The following is a 26064-nucleotide window of genomic DNA, read 5'->3' as shown; positions in this document are numbered from 1 at the left end:
AATATGGAGAATTCTCCAGACACTAAAACTAGGGGTTCCATTTGACCTAATTGTTGCCCTTCTAGCTATCTTTCCAAAAGGGTTAAAAGCATCATACCACAGTGCTATATGCCTGCTCTTGTTGATAGCAGCACAGTTTTTAACAGCTAAATCACAGAAGCAGCCCAGAGGCCCAGTAACAGATACATGGACAAAGCAAATGGGTTTATACTCAGTGAAGTACTACTCCACTCTGCCATAAAGAAGCATACATTTTTAGGTAAATGGATGGAGCTCAAGACCATGATTTTTAAGTGCAATGAATCAGACACACAAATTTTTAAAAAAAGCATTGAATGAACGGTCAGGCTCAGAGGTGAAATGGTGAGCTCACTTTGGCAAAGGTTAACTCTCCAGGGGCAGATGCTCAAGAGGTAGCAGATGGGTAATGAGAAGGGTTGGCATATTGAAGTCAGAGCAGGGACAAGATGCCCAGGGAAAGAGGAAAGACAAGAGTAGGAGTAAGCGAAGTCAAACCTCACATGGAGCCAGCATATTCCTTGGGTTACAAAGAGCTCTTTGCTTCTGGCCTTTGGACTCTGGGAAATGCCCTGGTGTCATTGTGATAAATTTTCTTTGAAAGCTGGAGTGGTAGCACAAGCCTATAATATCAGCAGCGCTGGGGAGGCTAAGACAGGAGGATGACCACAAGTTGAAAGCCAGCCTGGGCTGCAGTGAGTTCAAGACCAACCGGACTACAGAGTGAGACCTTGTCTCAATTTTAAAAAAGCAAACAAGGGCCAGCCAAATAGTTTAGTGGTTTAAAGCACCTGCTTAGGCAGATGCAGTGGCCAGGATTTGATCCTGGCCTGCTGTGCCGGCCCTGCCCTTGTGGCACACTGAGCCTGCAGTTGAGACTGGACATGGTGGCACATGCCTGTAATCCCAGCTCTTAGGAGGCTGGACACAGGCTGATCATTATAAATGTGAGTAACTTAGTGAGACCCTGTAGACCCTGTACCAAAAAAAAAGCAAACAAAAACCTCAAGGCTTAATCTAGCTTGGGGTAGTTCCTATTCACTTACCATCAGAAGGGCCTCATGTAACATGTCATCCCCGCAAGAGGACCCAGTCACCCATGGTGGTCATCTGGGTGCCTGTTATTCAGTCATTGATCAAACATTACTGTAGCTGCCACTGAGTGCTGGATGCCTCAAGCTCCTCCTTCCCCGCTCACCCCACACCCCTAGTCCTGCTCTGGCTTGCACAGCCTCCTCCAGCTGTGCTGCTTCGGTCACCCCTGTTAGATCAGGGCTGCAGAGTGGGGAAAGCGGTTCCTAAAGCTCAGTTCTGGTCGTTTTCATTTTTCTTTCCTGATTGAAAACTCTGTGCTAAAACTGACTGGAAGAAATATTTCAGAATACACACTAAAAATGTATAATGCTTTTTTAGAAAGCAGAAGAACCCTTAGGACAGAGTCCAACTGTGGTGACTGAGGGAGGAGCAAGTGTCTCCATTTTGACTGAACCTGGCCCTATTTCCATTACTGATGTGTGCAGCGGTGGCTAGGACTTTTCCTTATCCCTTTAATTGGCCTTAAGCAATGCATATCAGTCCAGCTGAGGCGCTGGAGCAAAGATGACAGGGTGGTGTTTACCCAGCCCCAAGTAGCTCCCAAATAAAACATGAGCTGAGGTGAGGTAGCACTCCGTTGGCTAGGATTGAGCCTCCAGAGGCTATGACCTCCCAGAGCATAAAAGATCACACATCAGAGCTGAAGCACCGACCCTAAAACATTAGATACTATTTCAGTTATATTATGCAGATTACTCTTTCGGCATATCCTTCTCTCTGCATATTGCGGAGGTGACTTCAGGTCCCCTACATAATCCAGCTCACAGCACTCACCTACTTCTCACCACCCTCACAGTCACTCATCTCAAGCTGCTCCTTTCTTCGTGGGTGAATCAAGCCTGGGTCCAGGCCTTTGTTCCAGTCAGCCATTGTCATGCCTGGACTTTGTACCCCTTCGCTCCGGGAACTACAAATACACCTTAGTGTCTTTATTCTCACCATTGGTTGCACGGAGGTGGCAGGTTGAAATTAACTCACTAGAATACCAGAAACGTTTCCATGGAATTACAGATATAAACTTTCTGGGCCAATTCCTGGGCCAGAACAAGGACCTGGACAGCTTGTTCTATCCAACCTCTTCAGCCTGGTCTTTGAGGCCTCTGTGGACCCCTTAGCCTAGCGCTCCACCAACCGAGTTTGGCCTCTCTGGTATGGAACAAAGCTCCACATGGGGCTCTGCTGTTCCCCCCCAACTTGGGCAGCCTTTCTCCTGGCTGCCTGCTCTTCAAGGCTTAGCCCAGGGTGGCCCCTTCAAGAAGCCCTCTGACTCCTTGCACTTGCACACCCTCTGCTGTCCTCTGTCACTGCCGTTGTGTGTGTCCCATCTCCCCTCCTGGCCCATGAGTTCCTTGAGGCCAGGGACACATTTGATTCCATCCTGTATCCTCAGGGCTCAGCCCAGGGCAGGCACAGATGAGCACCCCCAGAATCTTTGCCGAGTCTGGGAGGCCTTCTGGGCCCAGCTGACATGGCAGATCAAGGTTTCTGCCCTTTCTCTGTCCTTCCTTTCATCTTACTCAGTGCAATTCTCTTGTCATTTCTCCTCTTCCAGACCCCTTCCGATCTCTCTCTCTCTCTCTCTCTCTCTCTCTCTCTCTCTCTCTCTCTCACTGTTTTTCTCTTTTTTTGATACAGGGTGTCACTACACAGTTCAGACCTGTAGTGATCCTCCTGTTTCAGCCTCCCCAGCACTGGGATCACAGGTGTGAGTCACCATGCCTGGTTTGGGTGGCCAATATGGCTTGCCCAACTTTCTGGGGCCATCACAGCATGTGGTACAGAGGACTAAACTTGGGACCTTGCACTTGCCAGACAGGTGCTTACATTGCCAAACTATCTCCTCAGCCCTCTCTTTTGTCTTTTTGAGACAGGGTCTCGCTATGCAGTTCAGGCCATCCTGCCTCAGCCTCCCAAGTACTGGGATTACAGGTCTTAACCACTATGGCCAGCTTGAGCATTCTCTTTTGAGAATGTGATCCTGAATCTCTCCCCAAGAGCCCCCAAATTTTCCATGTCCCCAAACCTTCCTAGGTATCCCAGACCTCTCCATCAAATTTTAAACTTTTCTTTATGACTCCTAAAAGCCCATTAATTCCCTCAAAAAACCTTCTTCCTGCCCCTCATCCAGGAGGAGGGTGGCAAGCCCCTTACCTAGGCTTTCTCCAGGGTGGGGAAGCTGGTGTTGGTCTCTGCAACGGTCACCAGGGAAGGGTGAGGACAGGTTCCTCCTTTATACTGTCAACTCTCTACCCCTTTACCTCCCCCACACAGCTGCTCAGAAATGTGACACTCCCCCATCTATTTCTGGATGTTTCCTCAACACTTCAGAGCACTAGCCTCTGCCCAGTCTGACCAGGGCCTATGCTCTCCCCATGAAAAAAGAAAAAGCCCTATTGCCTGAGAGAAGGTGGGCTGAGGCCTGGCAGATCCCTGCTGGGACAACTACATCCTCCCCAGCAGGTTGAGTCCTCCCTTTGGTCAGCCCAGGAGAGAAAAGAGAGGTGGCTGTAGCACCCCTGGCCCCAGGACCATCTCCTTACATTTGCGTCTTCCTTGTGAGCATTGAGACTCATTTGAGGTGCAAAGAGAGATTTGGACTAAGGGGCCGGGACTCTATCTCCAGCTCCAGCTGTGACTTGCCTGTGTCCCAGATTGATCCGCCCTGCCCCAGGACTATATTTGACTATCTCTTGGGGCTTTGTGGGGGTTGCCAGTCCTAGGATGGGGAACACAATCCCCAAAGCCAGAGGGCAGAGGACTATGCCTGTGTCCCTGCTCCACCCCTTTAGTCTGGCTCCAGGGGTTGTCCCAGCAGGGCCAGCTGTCCTTCACTGTAGCTCCTGTCCCCACAACCTTAAACTCTCAGGTCTCGCTAGGGAGAGGGGTAGGCAGGATGTGTAGGTGAGGTGCGGTTTTTCCCCAAGCACCGTGATCAGGAGAGTGAGTCCTGGCTGGCTGGTCTAGGACTTGTCTTGCACTCTAGGGGAAGCCACTCTTTTGCAGCATCCTCCTCCACACTCTGTCTTGGGACACATTTCCTCTTCTTTTTTTGTCTTCTGGAAGGGTTTTGGCGAAAAGAATAAAACAAACAAATGAAACAGGCTTCTGGGCGAAGGAAACTTTGTCTGACACAGAAGAGATGGGGACCAGGACGGAGTTCTTTGGATATGTCTAGCCTGCCAGGCCCAGCCTCGCCCCGCAGGCAGTATCTCGGGGATCCTGACATTCAGGAGCCCTCCTGCTGGGGAAGGACACCCCTCCTCCAGGCTCCGGCGGGAAGCTCCGCCCCGGCCACCTACTGATTCCTCTGCAGTCCCCTTCTCCAGTTACCCCTAATTGGGCCTCCAAAATTCAGCGCCAGGTTATTTATAACCTGGTCCAGTGGAGCGGGGACAGGAAGCTAGTGTTTACAAACATGGGGTTACCAGAGTGTGAGATCACAGCGAGGTTTGGGGAGGGGGCTGGGATGGGCCCTGAGACCCCAGGCTAGAACTCTATACCCGATTTACCCGAGGTGCATAGGATGAAGAGGAGGGCGGGCAACAGGGGCTGTGCCTTCGCCGAGTGCGTAACCCAACTCGCGGGCCACATGCAAATCGTATGCAAATAAGCGAGCGCACGCGTGGCCCTTCTGGAGAGCGGCGGCTCCGCGGGGCGACCCTCGCGCGGCTGCCCAGCAGTGGGGTCCGGGGTCCGGGCGGGCCGGGTCAGGGCCCCGGGGAGGCAGTCTCTCAAGTTCCTCCCTGAACCTGGCCTCGCGGAGCCGCGAGGGTCCAGGAGGAGGAGCCCACCGTCCTTGGCAGGGGAGTTTCACACCCAGCCCCTCACTCCGCCACTCCCGCTCCCCACGCCCGCGTCTGTTGTTGGGCGGCGGGTGTCGGGTTACCGCCCTGGGGCTATAGTTAGCCGCGGGGACTTTGTGTGGCAATCCGTGGAGAGCGCCGCGCCCGCCACAAGCACCAACGTTCCTGCCGGTTCGGCTTCACAACCTCCAGGTGGGTCCTCGGTCCCGGGTCCGCATTCCAGGCGGAGCCCTACGACGCCCCCTTTTCCCGTCGGCAAAACATCCCGGGGCCGGGGGTTCTGGGCTGGGGTCGCCTGCTGAGAGTCAGGTTTGTGCTCTGGACAATAAAACCCGTGGCCACGCCCCAGGCCACGCCCACGCCAGCCCTGGCCTGTCGGACCTGAACCCAGGACCCTTCAAGCAGCAGGAAGAAAGCTGAGCCCATCGAAGCTGGGACCCCACCGCTGCAGGACTCCCCCCTCACCAGGACCTCATCGTGCAAGGTTCCTCCAGGAAGGATGCTGGAAGCTCTGCTGCTCACCCTTAGCTGCCTTGGCCTCCACACCCTCTGGCAGGTAACTCAGGGAACCATCCCTTGCCACCAAGGGGACTGCTGGGGCGCAGAGGAGGTGCACTGGGGAGTGACCTCTCTGTGAGTCCATCGGACCGAATCCCCCTCCTCCCGGGAACTTGCATCCCTTAGGAAACTCACATTCCCCCTCCTTGTCCCAGAGCCCACGAGGACCACAGCTCCACCTGGGATCCTAGCTCCTTGTATCACCCAGCCCTAGGGGGCAGCCTCCCACTTTTTCCTCCCTGATTCTCATCTCCCATCACAGGTTCAGCCCACATAAGCCCCATTGGTTACTTGCAAGCCCCTTCACTCCCAAGCTTCGGAAAAGGGCTTCTTGTTTGGTTTTATCTGAGACAGGGTCTTGATACGTAGTTCAGGCTGGCCTTGAACTTGGGTGATCCTTCTGCCTCAGCCTCCTGAGCGCAGGGATTCTGTGTATGCGCCACCAGGTCTGGCAGGTTATAAGCTATGTCTGAAGCAGAGGAAAACTGAGGAATCTCAGACTGACAGTGATTTCGAATAGTGCTTGAGTACTCACAGAGGCTTCTCAGAGGATAAGTGGGAAAGAGTCTGAGGAGAGAGGCAAAAATGGGGCCAGGCAGTTAATTGGACACTGGACGCTGGACGCTGGCTCAATGTTTATTGTCAGCGGACTGAGTCTTAGAGCCAGAAAATGTCTGGAGTCATTTAGCCCCACCTTCCCACTGCGTGTAGAAACATTTCTAACAGGATAGCTTTGAGATTGTGCAAAGGTGACCTTTGCGCTCTCCTTACAATATCTCTGTGAGGTCTTAAGTGTCTTCACTTACAGGTGGAGAATCTGAAACTCAGAAAAGTTGAGGCTTTCCAAGATCCCACAGCTATTAGGTGGTGCTTGGAGCCATGTCAGTCTGGAGCCTGTGTTGTTTATGCCTCTGATTAGGCTCTTGCCAAGTTGCATACGCCAGATGTTTGGGCAGAGAAATGAGATTCTGCACTGGGCACAGTGGCACACACCTGCCATTCCAGCCACTTGAGAGCCTGGGGCAGGAGGATCACAAGTTCAAGGCAAGTATGCACAACTTAGGCAGGCCATGTCTCAAAATAAAAACTAAGAAAGGCTGGGATATAGCTCAGCAGTAGAGTGCTTTCCTAGCATGTGCAAGGAGTTCTGGGTTTTATCTCCTGTACTGAAAAAGAAAGGAAGGAGAGTCTGTGTGCCTGAGCGGGCCTGCCACCAGGACCCCCGTTCAGTGCTATGAACTTACATTCTTTCCTGTTGTGGCTCCTCTCTTCCCTACATCCATAGGCCCAGGCTGTTCCCATCCTGCCCCTGGGCCTGGCTCCAGATACCTTCGATGATGCCTATGTGGGCTGCTCGGAGGTCATGGAAGAGAAGGCAGCTGCCCTGCTAAAAGAGGAGATGGCCCACCATGCCCTGCTGCGGGAGTCCTGGGAGGCAGCCCAGGAGGCCTGGGAGCACCGGCGTCGAGGGCTCACTCTGCCCCCTGGCTTCAAAGCCCAGCATGGAATAGCCATTATGGTCTATACCAACTCATCTAACACCTTGTACTGGGAGCTAAACCAAGCTGTGCGCACAGGTGGTGGCTCCCGGGAGCACTACCTGAGGCACTTCCCCTTCAAGGCCCTGCATTTCTACCTGACCCAAGCCCTGCAGCTGCTTCGCGGCCATGGAGGCTGCAGCAGGGAACCTGGGGCAGTGGTGTTTCGAGGTGTGGGCAGCCTTCAGTTTGAACCCAGGAGGCTTGGGGACTTGGTCCGCTTTGGCCAGTTTGCCTCCAGCTCCCTGGATGAGGCAGTGGCACGCAGGTTTGGTAATGCCACCTTCTTCTCTCTAAGGACTTGCTTTGGGGCCTCTATCCAGGCCTTGTCTGTCTTCCCTGAAGAGCGTGAAGTGCTGATACCCCCCCATGAAGTCTTCTTGGTCACTGGGTTCTCCCACGATGGTACCCGGAACATAGTGACTCTCTGGAGCTATAACCAAACCTGCAGCCACTTTAACTGCGCATATCTGGGTGGTGAGCTGTGCACGGGGCATGCAGGACTGGCAGGGTGGGTCAGACAGGCCAGGAGGTCCCCACGTGGTCCCCAGAGCCTTCCCAGACCTGCTTGCTTTATGGTGAAAGTTGGATGCTGGTAGTGAGCTACCGTTGTCCTCTGAGAATCAGTCTGCCAGGTCCTATAAGTGTTTTTCTAGGTCCCTGAATAATCCCAGATGAGGCTCTATGTTTTCAAAAAGTTCCATCTGTTACACAGTCTCCTAGACCGAAGGAGCCTGGTTAAGGAAGTTGTATAACAGAGTAAAGAGTCAAGAGTACAGCCAGCTTTAGGTTTCAGAAAGCCCTGGGCTCAATGGGGTTGACAGGACCCAAACGCTCTGTTCCCAAGGGCTGAGGAAGGGATTGAATGGAAGAGTAACTGGGTGTGGGTGGGAGCAGGGATGGATAGGTAGTGGGAAAGGACTTCCTGGGGAGGGGAGGGGAAAGGGAAGTCAGAAGTTTGTTTTTAGGTGAAAGGAAAGATGGAGAGGGGGACCCCTCCCACGTCCTGGCCTGGTGGGAAGGACCCCAGGTACATGTCTCACCGAGCTGTCTATTGCAGGGCAGAAGAGGCGGGACTGTGTATCTATACCAGGTGGGTCACCTTCCTGCATCCTCTGTCAGCTGCTTCAATTCCCCAACTGACCCCTTTCACTGTTTTTTCTTCTTTCTCTAGCAGTTGGGCAGTCGGAGTCATCCTATGAAGGGGCATTCCCTCTGCTCTCCTGGAAGACCCCATTCTTGGGCCCTGGGAGGTTCCAGCTCTCAGGAGCTGGGCCCTGAAAGCCCAACACTGTCACTCAGGGATCCTGGGAACTGGTGAGCTTCATGTGAAGAAGAGGGGCTTCGAATGGCCTCAAGAAGCAAGAGCATGCTTTCGGACCTAGCCCAAGCAGCCATCTCCCCAGTCCAGGTTTGGGGAGACCTGAGGCCATAGCAGGGTTGAGGGAGTCCCACTGTATGGTGGGGACTTTCTGGGACAAGCAGGGGAAGTACTGTGGTGGCCACTCCATTAAACAGTGCTGAGTGTGGAGACATGGAATTTCATGACTGGCTCATTCTCTGATACTGGACCGCCTGCCCTTGCCAGGCTCATGCCTGAAGAATTAAAAAGTAACTTCCTGATAACCTCAAACAAAGTCCCCTGTCACAAGCTGTAGCTTGCAAACTGAGAAGCTCTTAATAACTAGCGAGTCCTCACAACCAGGAAGGTGGGAAGGGGACAGAAGGGTTCCTCAGCATGTCTGTGACTACTGAGGAATGCAAGGCTGAGGAAGGACACAGCTTGCTCAGGGTCAGACACCAGGCATCTTCTTTCCCGAGCCTGCTGCTCCCTAGCTCAGAACTGTTTCTACTGAAGATTTGAGGAAGCCCAAAATAAGATTCTGAGCCCAAGACCCCTGGAACCCCAGAGCACGCTGTTTCTCTTTGCTCCGCTCACACAGGGTCCACTGAGGGGCAGGAGTGGACTTGAAAACATTGAGAGATAGGGATTCTCACTACAAATCCGATCTAGTAGTGAGACCCTAAACACCCTGTAGACCCTTATGTAAAATACACACACACACACACACACACACACACACACACACACACGGGTTCTCATCTGCTCTAGAGCCATCCACCATCCGTGTCAGGATCTTTATTTGGGCAAGAAAGCAGCAGAGGCTCCTACTAACCCTCACCCCACTCAACTGGGCTGTTGCACTTCGCACTGTGTTTAGGAGCCCCTCTCGGTCTCTGAATCCTTCTCTGGGTACAGGTCCCTGGTCCCCTCTACTTCTTGCTCCCTGTGCACCAGCACATGAGTAGAGGAGGAGAGCCCATCCTCTCCAGAAGCTGGAGTCCCAGCCTCGCCTGCAGCTTGCACCCCACTTTCTGAAGAGTCTTGGGTCCCCACAGTCCCTGGGATGATCAGCTCTGGGGTCTCGGCAACTGGGGGGGCCAGGTTCTGGAAGCTGTTGCGTACTCGGGTGATGTAGCGGCTGAGAATGCTTGCACCATCAGGAGGCCGGGGTATCCCTCCTGCCTCCAGGGTCCGCCGTGCACTGGCCACTTCACTTTGCAGCCGCGACACGGTCTTGGTCAGCTCTGTCAGTCTGTTGCCCAAATCTGGGGAGGAGGAGCATTGAGAGGAGGTCTTTCAGAAAACCCAGTACTGCTACCCTTGTCAGAACTCCAGGGACACTGTCTGGGGGTTTTGAGGTAGGGGGACTGGGAAGGATGAGGGGTTGGGTGGGGCGCAGAATCTGGGGCTGATAGATCTGAGTAGTGGTGGGAAGGAGGTGACTTTGGGTGGTGTAAAGACAGTCTTGGGGCCAGAGGAGGGTGGGGAGTCACGTGGGAGTGCTTAATGAGTGGAGATCTGCACATTCACCCTTGCAGCGCTCTCACCTCCCCAGGCCAGTCCCTGAGAGCTCCTACCCGTCCATCCTTCAGGCCCACTTCACATTCTACTTGGCCTTTCTCCAACTTCTCCCGGCCCAGTCCCCTCAGAACCATGGCTCTTTCTGTCCTCTGGGCTCTCTCCAGCCTGTGTCTCCCAGGTGAGCCCTTCCTGTCCAGCATGATGTCTGGTCATTTCTCTCTGTACTGCAAGCCTCACTCTGTGTCAGCCCCCTCCAAGGCACACCCCGGAACAAGGGAGGGCACAGCAATGCATGCTGGAGAAATGAGTAAATAAGTGCATGAGTGAATGAGAGAATAAATGAATACAGGGGCCAAGGCAGGAAATATAAGGAAATGAAGTATATGAATAAATACTCGAAGGGGTCACAGGGTCACTGAGTGTGAGGGACCACACTATGCAGGTTACGGTTTCCAAGGGCAGGGTCCAGGTGGAGGGAGGGGTGTGGTCTGGGTGGAATTTATCTTACTTGATCAAGCAACAGGACTGGAGATGAATGACTAACCTTTCCGTCGGGTCTCCTCAAACTCACGCCGGGCTGTTTCTATGTAGCGCTGCACCAGAGCCTTGATGACACGAAGGCGGTAGGATCCTCGCTCTGCCTCCCCAGGCCTGGTGCCAGCCCCAGCCCCTGGGTTGGCCTAAATGGGAAGACAGGAGGGTGAGGGAGATTCTCCACCCCCAGCCTTCCTCTAATCACTGTCCAGTTCTGGCAACGAAAGACCAAGGAAAAGTCTGTGCAGACATTTTGGTCCCTATAGGCCACAGACCTAGATGCTGGTGTACCTCTATCTCACAGTGGAGCCCTGGGAAGCAGAAGGAAAGGGACCAGAAGTTAGGGAAGACCTGACTGAGAGAGCCAAGGGGCAGAGGTAAAGGCTTGAGGTGGAGGAGAGAAGGGATAACCCTGTACACACCTGGTAGTCACACTGATCTGAATTAAGTAGGGGCAGTCATGCCCAGCCACTGGATTAGGGAGCAGATATTGAGAGGTAAGTGAGTGGGCTTAGATGCACACCCTCCTGTCTCAGGCTTTTGTCAGGCTTTTAATTTCTCAAATGGTGGGCATTTAACCTTGACTTTTTAATGTTTTTGGAAAAATTCCACCATATATATATATTATTGGTAAAAGGAACTGAACTTAGGACCTCACACTTGCCAGGCAGGTGCTGTGCCACTAAGCTAGAGCTCTGGTCCTCCAACCTTGGCACAGTTCATCTGAAGCTTAGAGGGTACCTGTGGTTTGGGGGGGGGGCATGGACTGTTGTTTAGGCTGCATGGCACAGGATTAGAAATTTAGGAAATGGCCAGAGCCAGGAAGAAGGAAATCGGAAGCACATGAGAGAGTGGGAACTGGGAACAGCCTTTCTGGGGAACACAGCTGGAAAGACACACGCATATAACTGGGTAGTGCGGGGAATGCAGTTGAGGCTGGTGTGGGGGAGACCAACAGCAAACAAGTGAGGTACTTACAAAGGTGGGGATTGGGGGGTAGTCTGGCTTCTTGGTTCTGCAGCAGGAACAGCAACAACAGATGAGCCGGAAAATTCTCCTGAGAGATTTCGATGGTAGGAAGGTTAGTCAGGGAACAGGGCTGAGGAAATGGGGCAGGAGCTGGGATGAGAGCCCTGGGGTCATTACCTAAGAAGGTAGAAGAAGGCCTTGGGGGAGGGCAGGATGTTGAAGGGCACAGGAAGAGTCAGGCCCTCTCGGAAGTAGGACAGGTAGAGCTTAGAGCGAGCAAACTTCCACTCCACATCAGCGTCATCCTGGGGCCAGAGGAAGGGGCTGCATGACTGCTGCGACGCCTGGCCCCCTTGCTCACCCAGTCGGACTTTTTCCCCAGTGTACGAGCCATGCTCTTCCCCTCCTCATCTCCAGCCTCATCTATTGCCCACACACTGCTTCGCCCCTTTCTGCCTCCGCCCATTATCTTTTGTCCCCTGCCTTCTAGTTCTGGCCAAGCTAACCCCTCCTCTTCCTTCCCTCTCCTCTCTTTCTCTCTCTTTTTTTTTAATTTTATTTATTTATGTGTGTGTGTGTGTGTGTGTGTGTGGCCAGCTCAGCCCACCAGGGGCGGGGCTGGCTGGCATGTGGTGCTGGGGGATTGAACCATGGTCCCTGTGCTTTGCTAAGCTTGTTCTAAGTAGGTGCTTTAGACCACTGAGCCATCTCACCAGCCCCAACCCCCCTCCTCTCTTGTTTTGCCATCTACTCTTCCAGGTTACTTTGCAAAATGTGGAAAGAGCACTGCACCTGGTAGCCACAGACACTAGCACGACTAAGACCCTCATTTTACAGAGGAAAATTGGAACAAGGTCACAAAATAAGACAACAGCAGAAGCAGAGCAGGAAACTGGGTGTCTCTGCTCTTTGTACTCTGTTGCCCTCTGGTCCCTTCTCACTCATCTCCCAGCATTCATCTGGCCTCAGTGTCACGTACCTCAATCTTCTGGAAGGAGTTGGTGATCATGGCAATGAGCATGTTGAGCAGCACAATGACCATGACGATGGTAAAGATGCCATACAGGGCCCGGCCCACGAATTCAGGCACCAGAAACTGAGGCATGTCCACCACTTTGTGCTCCTCCATGCCAAACATGGTCCAGAACAGAAACTGGAATGTCTCATTGAAACTGGCCAAGTAAAGGACAGGAAAGGGAGGTAGTGGGAAGCCCAGGCTCCAACTAGACACACTCCTCACCCTCCAGCACCCAGGCAGAGTATTACGTGTCCATGGAGCCCTTGGGACCATCCTGGTCCAGACTCTGGTCACTTCTGAGCTCCAACCTTTTGCTCGACCAATATTTACTGAGCACACAGCAGCACGGGAGGTGCTAAGGACAGAGGGGTGAGAGAGACAAGTACAGTTTCTGTCTCCAAGGCCCTACGTTCTGGGCAGCGTGGTGGTAAGATGGCCAGAAGAGACTGCCTCGTGTGAGGTAAGTGGGGATCCTGCAGAGCAAAAACAAAGATCCTTACCAGGGTCTGTGGACAAGAGGAGGCTATGAGGAGTTCTAGGCCAAGGTGTGATAGCTGACTTTAAAAGATTGTTTTATTGGTTGTGGGTGGACTGTCAGGAAAGAGGTGAATGAGTGAAGGTCTGGAGACCAGTTTTTGAAACGGTCTAGGTGGGAGAGGATGGTGGCATGGGGCACACGGAGGTCCACGCCACCCCTGCCCAGGAAGGAAGCCTTCCTGAACCACCTTCCCTGCCTCCAGCAGAATGTGTTCATCATTTTCCTTCCTGTTGGATTTATTTGTGAGTCTATCTTATTCTCTCTATCTCTGTATCAGTTCAAGCAGAGATTACTGCAGACTCATGCTGGGCTCCGGATGAGTCTGTCTCTGCACTGTGCCAACAAAGTTCTTTCTTGAAGCTAAAGTGACCCAATCTGTTGTACCTCTGCTTGTAAACCTTCAAATGCTTCTAGTAACCTTCAGTCTCATGTCTACTGTATGTGACAGGTAAGAGTCATCTAAAGCCACAGGTGAAAGCCTTCCAGGGGGCACTTAGTGCCAATGTTTCAACATGTCTCGGTTGCTAAGAGGGCCTCTGCAGCATCTGCGGTGGGGTGGTGTGCTAGACCAGTGGGCCTCACCAGTGGGCCACCCTGACCTCAGAAGCCCCCACTGAGATGTGCAAAGGGAGGTACACACTGCTGACTAGGTTGTGCTCTTGCCCAAACTCCTTGAGTTTAATCATGAAGAAATAAATCCAGCTGCAGAATACAACTTGGTCTACACTCTTCAAGAAAGTTTATTTAATAGTTTTTTCTCATGTGTTGGGGGATTTAAACCAAAGCAGAATGTCTTATGATTGTTTGCTTCAGTGATTTTAGGACAAATTAAAAGTCCTAAACTCGTGCCAGTCTTAAAAAAAGTTCACATGCTCTTGTTAGGAAGGTAGTGGGCAAGCTCTAGATTAAAGCCAGAGATGCGACCATAAAATGTAATGCCTGGTGCTAATACTGGCTGAGGTGTTACACTTTTTTTTTGACAATTTGAATAAGGATTACACAGTAATATTATGGCATGAATATTAATTTTTTTTCTGTGTGTGGCCTACAGATTGAATTTAGGGGTTTGCATATGCTAAGCGAGTGCTCTACCACTGAGCTACACCCATCCTCCAGGCCTTACATTTTTATTTTTTTTAATTTTTTTTTTTAAATTTTATTCATTTATTTGTGTGTGTGTGTGGCCAGCTCAGCCCACCAGGGGGCGGGCTAGCTGGCATGTGGTGCTGGGCGATTGAACCGTGGTCCCTGTGCTTTGCTGAGCTTGTTCTAAGTAGGTGCTTTAGACCACTGAGCCATCTCACCAGCCCAGGCCTTACATTTTTAAATTAATGTGATAGTGATTTTGTTGTTATCCTCTTAGGAGGCATATTGTACTGTTTAGGAGTGAAATGTCATGATATTTCCAACTTTTAAATGTTTAAGGGGGAAAAATACAGTAACAGATAACCAGATGCAGCAAAATAGTAACAATTGAAACTAGGTAAAGGGAATGTGGTAGGAAAAAATGAAAAGTTTAAGGAAGAAATGAGTGAATAAACGAATACATAAAAGAATGAACAAGGGACAGAGTGAATCAGTGAGAAAATGAGCAGGTGAAAGAACTGAGTGAGTGAAGGAGGGAGAGAGACACTCCCGCTGGGGACTGCCGCTTCCTGCCCCACCTCTCCCCAGCTTACTTGCCCAGCTGTTCTGTCTCCTGGTAGGGTACGTAGATATTGTTGAGGCCACAGAGGAAGGCGGTCAGGATGATCATGAGGATGAACATGAAGCTGGCAGGGGGTGCGGGAGGGAGGGTCAGAGCAGGCCTCCACTCTGGGAGAAGCCAGGCTCTGGGAAGGGAGATGGCCACCAGGAGCCCAAGGTAGCGAGATCGCCTAGCTAAGGGGAATCAGCTCCCAACCCCACGTTAAGAACTGCGAAGCACTACACAAGAGCTGAGGACCCACAGGAGGCCAGATGGAGAGTGCCGGGAAGCAGGAGGGGCAGTACACACCGGATCATGTCATCGATCATCCTGCCGATGGAGATCTGCAGTGTGCCCAGTGACTCGTGGGCCGGCAGAATGTAGGCCAGCCGGGTGAAGCTGAGCATGCTGGTGACAGCAAAGAGCACCTCGGCCAAGAACTGGGGATCCTCGGTGCGCCACTCACTTCGGTCTGTGCAGGGCCGGATAGGGAGTGGCTGAGAGCCAAGGAAGAGCCAGGACTAGGGGACTGAGGGCGGGCCACAAGTTCACTTACCAGCAGTGGTAAAGTAGTGGCAGGCAGCACCATCAGGGCTGTCCCTGCAGGACACAAAGGCCAGCCCAGCAATGAGGAGGCGCAGGGCAAAAGCTGCCAGGTATAGGGACAGGATGACCACATCCAGGAAGTTCCACCAGTCCAGGAGGTAGCTTCGCAGGCCCTCAATCCACACCTCCTTACACTCAAACCACAGGAAGCCTGGAGAGAGGCAGGGTAGGACAGAGTGGGGCAGAACTCCCTCCTCCTCCTAGGTAGATTATGGGGGAGTGGAGAGCTAAAACATCACTGGAATGAAGCTAACAGGATGCAAACATGTACTCTCTCCAGGTACAACATCATCATACATGAAAAGAAAGGCTCTTTGTTGATGCAGTTGCTTCTCAGGGCTGCTGTGACCCACACCAAGGACCACAGGCAACTGACACTTGATGTGAGGGACACCTGGGTGAGGCCGTACTGGGAGGCAGAGATCTACCTCTCTTCTCCTTGCCCTCTGCTAAGTGAATAACAGGTGAATAGTTAAAGAATGTTGATGTGATTTGCAAGGGCTTCCAGCTGTCAGCCTGCTACGTGTCCCGGTCTCTGTGGGGCCTTGCTTGAGGGTGGGAGCTGATCCCCTCAAGAAGGTGATCTGTACACCTGCGCTCCTACCACACCCTTCACTCACTGTCTCCCTGCTTGGAATAAATGTCCTTTCAGCCCCCACCCCCTGCTTTTTTTTTTTTTTTTTTTTTTTTTTCAGTACCAGGGATCAAACTTGGCACTTTGCACTTGCCAGGCAGGCACCTATGCCACTGAGCTATCTTCCTGTCCCCTTCTGTACCCTTTGGAAGCCAAGCAGATGGAGAGAGTGAGCCATCCCTGCTCTGTGCTCTCCCTGCCCTGTTCACATCTCTGTGATGTTGTCTCTCTTGTGGGCTTAATCTTCCTCCCAAACTTAGAGCCCCTCAAGGGCAGGAATTGCGTCTAATTCATGTCCTTGTCTCCAGTGCCCAGGACAAATTAAATATTCATTAATCTCCTACCACATGTTAGTAGTGTGCTGTGGTAGAAAAGACAGCATAGTGCTATCCTTGTGGGGCTGAGATTCTAGTGAGGGAGACAGGCAAGGGGCCACACGGTAAGGGTGGGGAGCAGGGTAAGAGGGGCTGTTTAGGAATGGATCTTCCTCAGATCTGGGACTCAGGGAGAGCTTTTCAAAGAAAGTGACATCTAAACTGGGGCTGGAGCTGGGGAGATAGCTCAGCAGTCTAAGTGCCTGCCTGGCAAGTGCAAGGACCCGTGTTTGATTCCTGGTATTACATGCTGTGCTGGGCCCCACACCCTGCAGACCACCAAAGCTGGGCATGGTGGTGCACACCTGAAATCCCAGCGCTGGGGAGGCTGAGACAAGAAGATCACTACAAGTCTGAGCTGCATAGCAAGACCCTGTCCCAAATAAATAAATAAATGATTTTTAAAAACCACACACACAACTGAGGCTGAAGGAGGGAGCAGCCAGGTGAGAAGACAGTGCGGAAGGGGTCTGTGTTGTTGGAAAAATGAAAAAGAGAATGCCTAGAGACAAGTGGGGAAACACAGCATGATCAGAAAATATGGTGAATGCTTTTTGTTTTTGGCGGGACTGGGAATTGAACTCAGGCCCTTGCGCTTGCCAGGCAAGTGCTTATTCTACTGAGTTATTTCCCCAGTCCCCAATATGGTGAATGTTGAAAAAATGTTAAATGATTACAGGCAAAGATACATTGATCCTCTTTAAAATACTATCCCTTGGTTCAAAAACATTGGTCCAATCCTTGCCACTTGCTGAAGCAGTTCTGGAAGTCCTCTTATATGAATGCCTTTAGCTGTGTGTTGTGGCTGCCTCGATGTCCTGAACTGATGTAAAATATTTACCTTTCACAATCATTTTGACTTTGGTAAACACCCAGAAGTCACACTGCACCTATCTAGTGAACAGGGTGGTTGAAGACACACTAAGACTGCTTTTCCTTGTGTGACACTTAGCAGCGCACTCAGTGTATTTTTTTTTTTTTTTTTTTGTGGAACTGGGGATTGAACTCAGGTACTCAGTGTGTTTTTAGGTAGCATCTTGTACGCCAGGCATGGCGGTACATGTCTGTAATCCCAGCACTTGGGAGGCCAAGGCAGGAGGATTGCTGAGTCCAACATGAGGCTAGGCTCTATAATGAGTTTAAGGGGAATCTGAGCTGCACAGTGAGCCCCTGTCACAAAAAAAAAAAAAAAAAATTACACCTTGTAAAGATGCTCATGAAAGAAGTTTTCCAGAGCCAGTTGTGGTGGTGCATGCCTATAAACCCAGCACTTGGGTCACTGAAGCAGGAGGATCACTGAGAGTTTGAGGCCAGTCGTGGCTACATAGTGAGTTCAAGGCCAGCCTGAACTACATAGTGAGACCTAGTCTCAAACCAAAACAACAGCAACAAAAAACAAAACCAAACAAACCAGGAGGAATCCCAGCCCTGCCTCAGAAAGTGGCAAGAACAATGGAATAAATGTGCTCAGAGCCAGAGGAATTATTTTAAGGGAAACTAATGGCAATGTCGTCTACTGTAAGAAATTTTAAAAATTCAATCACTTACTGTGTATTTCTTTTCTTTTGTGACAGGGTCTTGCTGTATAGTTCAAGAACTATATAGATCAGGCTGGTCTTGAATTTGTGGCATTCCTCCTGCCTTAGTCTTTTGAGTGTGCACCACACGCTCAGCTCTTACTGTTTGATCACATATGGTGTGGCTAGGAGCTATAGTGAGTGCTGTAGGGCAGGAGAGTGCCTTGTGCAGGGGCAGATGCTCACTAAATACGTGTTGACTGGATAGAACCCTGCTTAACTCATTCATGCATTCGCTTCACTCATGGTCAGGCCTCAGCGAACATTTATTGCCTGAATAAATGAGTTTTGCTCTATGTGCTTATAAGACTTTTCTTCCCTCACAGAACTGCACTGGCTGCCTCTCTGCTCTGGGCTGATGAGTGCCGGCTTCATCTCCACTCGGGTCCATACGTGTGTAGTAAGGAAGAGCTGAGAAGCCTTCCCTCGCCACTGCCCTGGTTTCTTTCCCCGAAGGTTCCTGGTCCAATTCTCTTTGGCCATCACTGACTAGCTTGGCACAAGGAGGGCTACTGGGCTTGACATACTGGTGACCTGGGAGATGGCTAACTAAGCTGCAGCTAAGTGGGGAGGACAGCCGAGGGAGGGCCCCAGTCCAGCCTGCTGAGGTGAGCCAACCAACCAGAGGCTGTGGGCGGCATGCAGCTCTGGGGTTTCTGTAAACTACGTTTGTTCAATTGTTTGAGAAAACTTGGGGTTTTAAAAACTTTTTATTTTTTAGTAAGGGTCTACAGGATCTACAGGGTCTCACTATGTAGTTTGGACTCGTAGCGATCCACCTGTGTCCAGCCTCCCAAGAGCTGAGATTACAGGTGTGTGCCACCATGCTCAGTTTCAATCGCTGTCCCAGCGCGCCCTGGGGGCAGGGCCGGCAGGCAGGCCAGGGATCGAACCCAGCCACCTGCTCTGCCTAAGCAGGCACTTTAGTCCAATAAGCTAAAAAACTTGGTTCTTTTTTTTTTTTTTTTTCAGAACAAAGGATTGAACTCAGGCCCTTGTGTTTGCCAGGGAAGCACTTATTCCACTGAGCCATCTCTCTGGCCCCTAAAAAAATTTGGTTCTGATGTGGAACAGAAAACCAATGGAACAGATGAAACGTGTCAGCACAGATGAGTTAGTAGCCTGGGTGACAAGTTGAATGGGCAGGCGAGTACAGAATCTGAACACAGATGCCAGACGCTCATGATACACCGGACAGACAGGCACAGGAGGCCCTCAGTTCTTGTGAGATCTTAAATCAGCTCCCCGCTGGTGACCCCCATGCCTGCTCCATATATTCTGTGCCCAAAGAACGCACAGAAGAGTCATGGCTGCTCATCAGGATAATTTCAAGCTACGGCCGTGCCCAGCCACACTTGTGCTGTTGCTCGCTCAGACCAAGTTGTGCCAAGGCAGTTTCCCCACACAGACACCATCCTGCTCCATAACTTAAGGGTGCCATTAATTGTACGATACAAGCATTTCACTTGGTCTGTGCGCCTTTCTGTCCCACACCTCTGGATAATTTGTCTGGAAATGTAGCTGGGGCCACCTGGTGCTGTGGGCAGGCATCTCACTGTGAGAAGACAGGAACCACCACGGTGGGTAGTGATCAGTGCTAGGGAAGGGGCAGGATGGGGTCCTTGTTCAGAGAGTCTGCCACAGGGCTGGATTCCCTGATGAGGGGCAAAGGGAGGACAGCCATGGAAGCAAAGTCCCTTGGAATTGGGGAGATTATCATGAAGGACAGTAAGGGGCCCCCAAGGGAAATGCCTCACCTACAGAGCCCCAAATGCGTACCTGTGACCCAAATCATGTGCAGCGAAGTCTCCCAGACACTCTGGCTGCGGCCCTGGAAGGTGCTCAGCTGTGTCTCCATGGCCAGGGACTCTCCCAGCAGGAAAATGAGGAACCACAGGTAGGAGGCAGAATGAAGCAGGAACTTCAGCACTGGGATCTTTAGCAGGCGGCCCAGCTTTGGGGAAAGTGGGAGAACGTGGCTCTCATTGTCCCCTTGTCTCCCCTCCTGGGAGCCCTGCTCGCCTGTTAACCCACACATGGCTCTGCTTTTCTCAGCTTCATCAGCTCATGTATTCAGACATTACTGAGAATGTATGAGGACCTATGCACCTATAGTTTTTGTACTTGGGATTGAATTTGGGGCCTTTGTACTGAGTTACCTCCCCAGCCCCTCTTCTTTTATTTATTTTGAGACAGGGTCTCAGTTGCCCAGGCTAGACTTGAATTTACAATCTTCCTGACTCAGCCTCTCGGAGTGCTAGGATTATACATATGCGCCACTATGCTCAGTTGTCCCATACTTTCCTACCTGTTGTCTTTTTAACAATCATATGAAGTTGGTATTAGTCTCATCTCTTCAGGAACCGACAGTCACAGAGGTAAAGTCCCTGGGATCCTACAGGGACCACCTCAAGCAAGCTAAAAGGTAAATTGTTCACTTCTACCCCAAATTTGTTCCTTCCACCACATAAAATAACATGGCCAACTAGCCAGGGACACTGTCACATGAAGGCTCTCTGACCATGCCATGGATCTGGCCCCCTCCCCTCCCCCATCTTTCCTACCAGAAGCAGGAGGGGCTTTCCTCAGGACAGAGCCAGTGGAGACACTGCTTCCTCAACCCAGGAGGTGAGACTTCCATTCTCATCTGGCTTGCAGACTCCGGGCCCCGCCCACATCACTGCTCACTGTGCCTTGGCTTCTCTCTTGCTGTGTGCTCTCCCTATCCTTGGCCTTCTCCCAAGCCATTTCTTTTCCCAGATTCTTTTACCCTGCTCCTCATCTGGCTGTCAGTAACAGCCTTTATTCTGTTATATCCCATAATGCCTTGCTCACACAGGGGTCTTGAGGAAATGCTTGAGGAAGGAGCATGGAGGGCTGTACACGCAAATCAAGCTTTGGAGGCGGACAGAACTTAGCTGAAATCTTGCCTGCTGTTTGCTGAGTACTCTGGACAAAGAAAGCAGGTCCACTCCCTGCGCCTGAGGGTCCTCATCCCTAGCAGAAGTGCTAGGTTTACCTTCCAGACCTACTTTGAGTCACTGCACAGGAACATTTGCTAAGCACCCAGATTTGGGATTATGCCTAGCCTGGTGTAAACTAAGTGCTCACTAAATGAGTGCTGCTTAATCTTATACTTAGTACCCGGGACTTGGGTGCCAGCCAGTAGCCGATGCACAGGAAGGGCATGGTGAGGAAGATGAGGAAGGCGACAAAGAGCTTCCAGATGGTGGTGCTTCCACGCCAGCCAGCCAGATTCCCACACCAGATGGAGGACAGGACTTGCTGGCAGATGGGGTGTGCTACAAACTAAGCAGAGATGGAGCATGAGAGGGGCACCCAGCAGGCAGAGAGGACCAGGGGCCAGGTGGCTGCAGAGCTCTTACTTCCTGCAACAGAGATTGAACCATCCTTCTTTTCTGCCCACACCAGCCAGCCCAGAAGAGAGGGAACACACTTGCCATGCAACTCCAGGCAGATCCTGTCCTCCCTGAGCGTGTTTGTGAAGGAGAAAGCTGAACTCTGAAGATTTTCCTGGACTCCACATTCCTGAATCTAAGTCAAGCCTTGTTAGGTAGAACTCACAGAGTTCCTTGCCTTCTTAGAGATTTGGGACAACAGTCTAAATGGTCTCTTTGGTGCTTTTTTCTTTTTGAGACAAGGCCTTTGCTATATAGCCCAAGCTGCCCTTGAACTTGTGGGGATCCCCTTGTCTTAGCCTCCCCAGTGCTGGGGTCAAAGCCATTTGCCACCACACCTGGGCTGTGGAGGGAAAGCAGGTTTGCAGTTTTGGATGGGCAGGGCCAGGGGGGCCACTCTAAAGGAAAGGTTGAGTTCCAATTGGCTAGTCTCTTTGAGGGTGGATGACAGTGGGGAGTAAGGGGCAGAAGCCACAAATGGAGCATGTTGTAGCTTGGGGGACAGTTAGCTAATGAGACGGAAAATAAAAGAACCGCTGGGTATTTAATCCTTGAGAGATCTACTCTATCTATCTATCTATCTATCTATCTATCTATCTATCTATCTATCTAGATATGGTATACGGGATTAAACTATGGATCTTATGCTTGCCAGGCAGGCGCTTATGGTGCTGAGCCATATCCCCGGCCCTCCTGAGAGATTTACTCTACTCCTGCTATAGAGTAAGGCACTAAAGTCTAACAACAGAACAAGGCTGGACTGAAGTCACTCAGCAGGCCAGAGACAAAGCTTGAAGGTGGACAGTGTGAATGAAGGTGGACACTGGTGCATCATGGGTCCTCTAAGGGACAGGGCAAGGGGAAGGGCCTAGAGTGAAGTAAGAAAAGAGGAGGAGATCTTCTCTTTTTGCCTGCTAGGACTGAGATGAAAAAGAGCTCAGAATTGAGGTCTTGAGGGCAGGAAGAAAAATCTGGTGGGGCTGGAGGGGAGACATTTAGAGGTGGGAGGGCATGGGTCAAGGCGGGAGTGGAGGTGGACAGGGTCCAGCTGACCTGCTTCTGGTTGTAGTTGACAGCCAGCCTCAGCCTCGCCAGGTTGGGGATTCCCTCCTCAAAGGCCTGGCCCAGGCTCTCAGCCTCGGGCTCTGTCTCGCTGTCCTCGCCCAGGTCGTTGAGCACAGCGGTGACTTCGCTCTGGTTCCGGCACATGCCCAGCAGCTCAAAGCCATAGTCCTGGCACAGCGACTCCAGAGCAATGTACTCAGGCTGCGGGAAGGAGGCCTTGTCTCAGCCACCCTGTGCATCCAGCGCCTTTAACTCACCCTGCTCTCTCGGAGCTCTCTGGCTATCACCTTCTGCACTGATTCTCTTTTCTGCTACCTCATCTATCCTTCTCGCTAGAAGGAGGTCACTCTTGTGTCACCTTTTGCTTATCTGGTGGTATCTCCTCCTCACTGTTAAGTCACTTCAATTCCTTGTTACCCTTGCCTGTTCCTTGTACTGTTCTTTCCTTTTATAATTATTTTCTGGCCCCCTTTAACTACCTTTCCTATAAGGTATGATCCTTATAAGGATATATAAGGATTATATATAATCCTTACCTATAAGGTATAATCCTTATACCTTTCACTTATTTATTTTGAATTTACATTCTAGGAGAACCACGCTGGCAGTTTTAGGACACACAGAAATGAATATGGTAGGTTACTCATACTACCCTTGGTCTTTCTTGGGGCCCTTTCCCCAGAGAGGCTTTCAGGTCAGGCTCTTTCCTGCAACTGTCCCTCAGGTATTGTCACACTGGGTTAGGTACTCAGTTTCCCTGCATTCTACATGCTGCTAGCGTATCCTTTGTACTCACCACCATCTCCACTTTAGCTGCCTCATAACCTTTGCTGGGCTAATGCCTTACTTCAAAACTGTCCCTGTCACTTGTACCAAACCATCTGCCTCTGCACCCAAGCTTAACAGCAGCTCCTCCAGGGAGCCTTTCCTCAGCACAGCAGCTGCAGCTTTTCTGCATTCCCAAGTTTGGAAGTGCTCTGAGCACCGTCTCTAAAGGCACTGGGCTAAGTCCTGGGAGCATCTCGTGATGGAAGCTTGACTGTCCCGGCCAGTGCTCCAGGAGAGACCCATGGCAGGTACCCTGAAGAGACTGAATCGCATGTCTGTCGTCTCAGCTGCTTGATACCACTATGATCTTTCTTCTCCCTCAGATAGATCCAGGGCAGCCCTAGCAGGTGGCTGTGCCTATCCCTTAAGTGTAGATGCTCCTAAAGTGACGGATTTTTGCTGTCAGAATGAAATCTTTCTCAGGGTGGGACTGTGACTTTGTAAAAAGATTTCCTGCAAACAGAGTCGGCCTCATCCTCTTCCTGTTGCCTCTCATTTCCCAGAACACCCACCACAGGCCTAGCCCTGCTCCTGTGGAAGAACTGATACAGGGGCCCTAGGGGAATGGTGAAAAACTAACCTTAAACTCAGGCTCCTTGCGGGCTAGGCGCCTAAGCTCGCGGCTCAGCTGAAAGGCGGCCAGCATGGCATCCTCGCTGGCCAGAGAGAGGTGGGCCCTGCTGGCGATGCCGCGGTAGGTGTTGATGCGGGACAGGGAGAACTTCAGCAGGTCGTAGCGTCGGGCGTTGCTGCACTCGAGGCAGGCACAGGAGATGGGGTGGGGCCGGGCAATGGTGTGGCCCTGGTCCATGAGCAGCTGTGCAATCTCGTACAGGTCCTTCTGGCAGGCCAGGGTGAGTGGAGTGACACCAGGAGCAAAGCGGGAGCCATCAATTGATGAGTCAAAGAAAGCCAGAGAGAAAGACTTGGTGTCTACCTTGCGGCCCTTCTCTCGGTCCAGCCGGGCCAGCAGGCGACGCACCACTGCTGGCTGGTTTGTGTCCACTGCCACAAGCAAGGCTTCGTGGATTTGTCGGAAGTCAAACTTGACGTTGGCCAATAGCACGTCAGCAATGGCTTCATGGCCCAGGCGGATGGCCAAGTTGAGTGCTTCTCTCCAGGAGCGGTCCTCAGCCTCTTCCACATTCCGTAGGGGCCCACCTGGTCCGCTGCTAGCAGCCTCCGCCCCTGCCTCCAGCAGCTGCTGCACAAGACCCAGACGTCCCTCCTGGATGGCACCCAGGAGCAGAGGTGGGAACTTGAGCTTTTTGTTCACAATCTCGGTCCAGTTAGGCTGTGGCTGGATGCAGGAGGACAGGACCCTGAGTTTTATCCATTTGTTTAACCCTCTTATGCTGTGAGCCCTCTATGCTCAGCCACCATTAGACTTCCTTGTCCACAACACACATTGGCAAAAAACATCTTTTCATCATTTTAAAAAAAAAATTATTATTATTTATTCATTTATTTTGTGTGTGTGGCCAGCTCAGCCCACCAGGGGGCGGGGCTGGCTGACATGTAGTGCTGGGGGACTGAATCACGGTCCTTGTGCTTGCTTAGCTTAGCTTGTTCTAAGTAGGTGCTGTAGACCACTGAGCCATCTCACCAGCCCCTTTTCACCATTTTATTGTACAGATTCTTATGTCAGGAAGTGCCAAGCTGCTCTTTCACAGTGAGAGGGCTCTTCCTCAGCTCAACTTCCACATGCACAGGCACCCACCCCCACTGTAGGGCCTCATGTGGGCATTCAAGCAAGGGCTGTGCAAGCAGCCACATGGGGCCGGCTAGGCCCCAGCTCCCACCTTGTTGACTTCATCCTCTTGCTCTTCTCTCTGAAGGCCCCAGTGCTCTCTAGGGCAGGTCCAGACAAGTCCACACAAGCGGGTGTCTGGACTGGGCTTTCCCCATTCCCCACTCTCAACAGGGTCACCAGTTGGTGCCAGTTCCCCCCTCCCCACAAGCCATCACTGGTCTGACCGTACCTACTCTGCAGGGCTTTTCTTCCCTTAGTACCACTGTCCCTTTCTTCTAGAGGCCCACTCTCATCTTCGCTGCTCTTTTGTTCTGACCCACGCTTAGGCCTCCAGGGGCTCTTCCACCGACATGGTGATACATACTACCTACAAGCAGCCAGGGTCTCCCCACCCCCACTCTGGGCCAACTGATTATTTTGTTCATAGCTAGAAAGGTATTAGGATAGGTAGAGGTAGGGGAAGGTAAAGTAGGGGAGCAGAGGGCCTCTTACCATGAGGGGGTCCATGGTGGAATTCACCTGTGCAGGCAGGGGCTGAAGGCCTGAACGCCTGCTCTGGCTGCCTCCCTGACTGAAATGAGAATTCTGTTTCCTACCCACTCAAAACCCCGCCCTGGGCCCCCCCTTTGCTGGGACCAGCTGCTCCCCCTCTCCCTGGTACCCTGGGGACCAGGGGAACTGTGTTAGTGTCACACAATGAAATCTTCTGGGAAAGGGGAGAGTACATTGTTGCTCAAAGAAGGTAGAAGAATTTGGAATGTCATAGCTTGAGGGAACCTTGGATGCTTTGGTCTGAATACACTGTACAAATGAGGAATGGGATTTGTCCAGTGTCCTACAGTCACACGTAGAGCCATTCCTTGTCAACCTATCTGGTCCCTATAAAAGCTCTGAGGACGTAGATGAAGGATATTTTTATTTTCTCTCTCTCTTTTATTTAAGACAGGGTCTCATTCAATAATTCAGGTGGGCCTTGAACTCACTGTATAGTTCATACTGTTCTTTTTTTTGTTTTTTTTTCTTTTTTCTGGAACCGGGGATTGAACTCAGGCCCTTGCACTTGCCAGGGAAGCGCTTATTCTACTCAGCCATCTCCCTGGCCCTCACACTGGTCTTGTAATTGTAGCAATCATCCTGGTTCAGGCTCCCAAATGCTGGGACTATAGGTGTACACCGCCACACCC

At 51.6% G+C, this 26064-nt stretch overlaps 3 protein-coding genes across 9 annotated transcripts in view; 1 reads left to right on the top strand and 2 right to left on the bottom strand.

Annotated features, from left to right (window-relative positions):
• Art1 (ADP-ribosyltransferase 1) overlaps positions 1-3351 on the bottom strand; it is a 26243-nt gene extending 22892 nt beyond the window's left edge. For 3 of the 6 annotated variants that reach the window (XM_023702102.1, XM_023702105.1, XM_023702103.1), the window contains exons 1-2: positions 3265-3351; positions 1888-2020 (exon numbers count right to left, since the gene is read on the bottom strand). The gene's annotated coding sequence lies outside the window, so the exon portion shown is untranslated. The remainder of the gene's footprint in view (positions 1-1887; positions 2021-3264) is intronic. The other 3 variants (XM_023702104.1, XM_023702107.1, XM_023702108.1) reach the window with 2 other exon arrangements.
• Positions 3352-5064: 1713 nt separating this feature from the next.
• Art5 (ADP-ribosyltransferase 5) lies at positions 5065-8538 on the top strand. Of its 2 annotated transcripts, none has more exons than XM_023702167.1 (5): positions 5065-5108; positions 5308-5472; positions 6760-7489; positions 8073-8105; positions 8190-8538. In XM_023702167.1, the coding sequence occupies exons 2-5, from the start codon at positions 5416-5418 to the stop codon at positions 8291-8293; spliced, it is 924 nt and encodes a 307-aa protein (XP_023557935.1). In that variant the 5' UTR covers positions 5065-5108; positions 5308-5415; the 3' UTR covers positions 8294-8538. The 2 variants fall into 2 exon arrangements, with proteins under 2 accessions (XP_023557935.1, XP_023557934.1); XM_023702166.1 differs by having other exon boundaries at positions 8187-8538.
• A 628-nt stretch (positions 8539-9166) lies between these two features.
• On the bottom strand, positions 9167-25835 carry LOC101573267 (short transient receptor potential channel 2). The gene is made up of 13 exons (XM_012517095.2): positions 25373-25835; positions 23708-24427; positions 22288-22500; positions 20960-21124; positions 19595-19769; positions 15181-15381; positions 14934-15096; positions 14617-14709; positions 12361-12553; positions 11559-11686; positions 11391-11469; positions 10423-10558; positions 9167-9622 (listed from the first exon to the last, which is right to left on the bottom strand). Exons 1-13 carry the CDS (start codon positions 25385-25387, stop codon positions 9231-9233), a joined length of 2673 nt encoding a protein of 890 aa, XP_012372549.1. The 5' UTR covers positions 25388-25835; the 3' UTR covers positions 9167-9230.
• Between the last annotated feature and the right edge of the window lie 229 nt (positions 25836-26064).

This window comes from Octodon degus, unplaced genomic scaffold, assembly GCF_000260255.1.
Source record: "Octodon degus isolate 3935 unplaced genomic scaffold, OctDeg1.0 scaffold00146, whole genome shotgun sequence".
Lineage (NCBI taxonomy): Eukaryota > Metazoa > Chordata > Mammalia > Rodentia > Octodontidae > Octodon > Octodon degus.
Note: the sequence above shows the minus strand (reverse complement) of the source record. Positions and strands in the feature narration are given on the sequence as shown.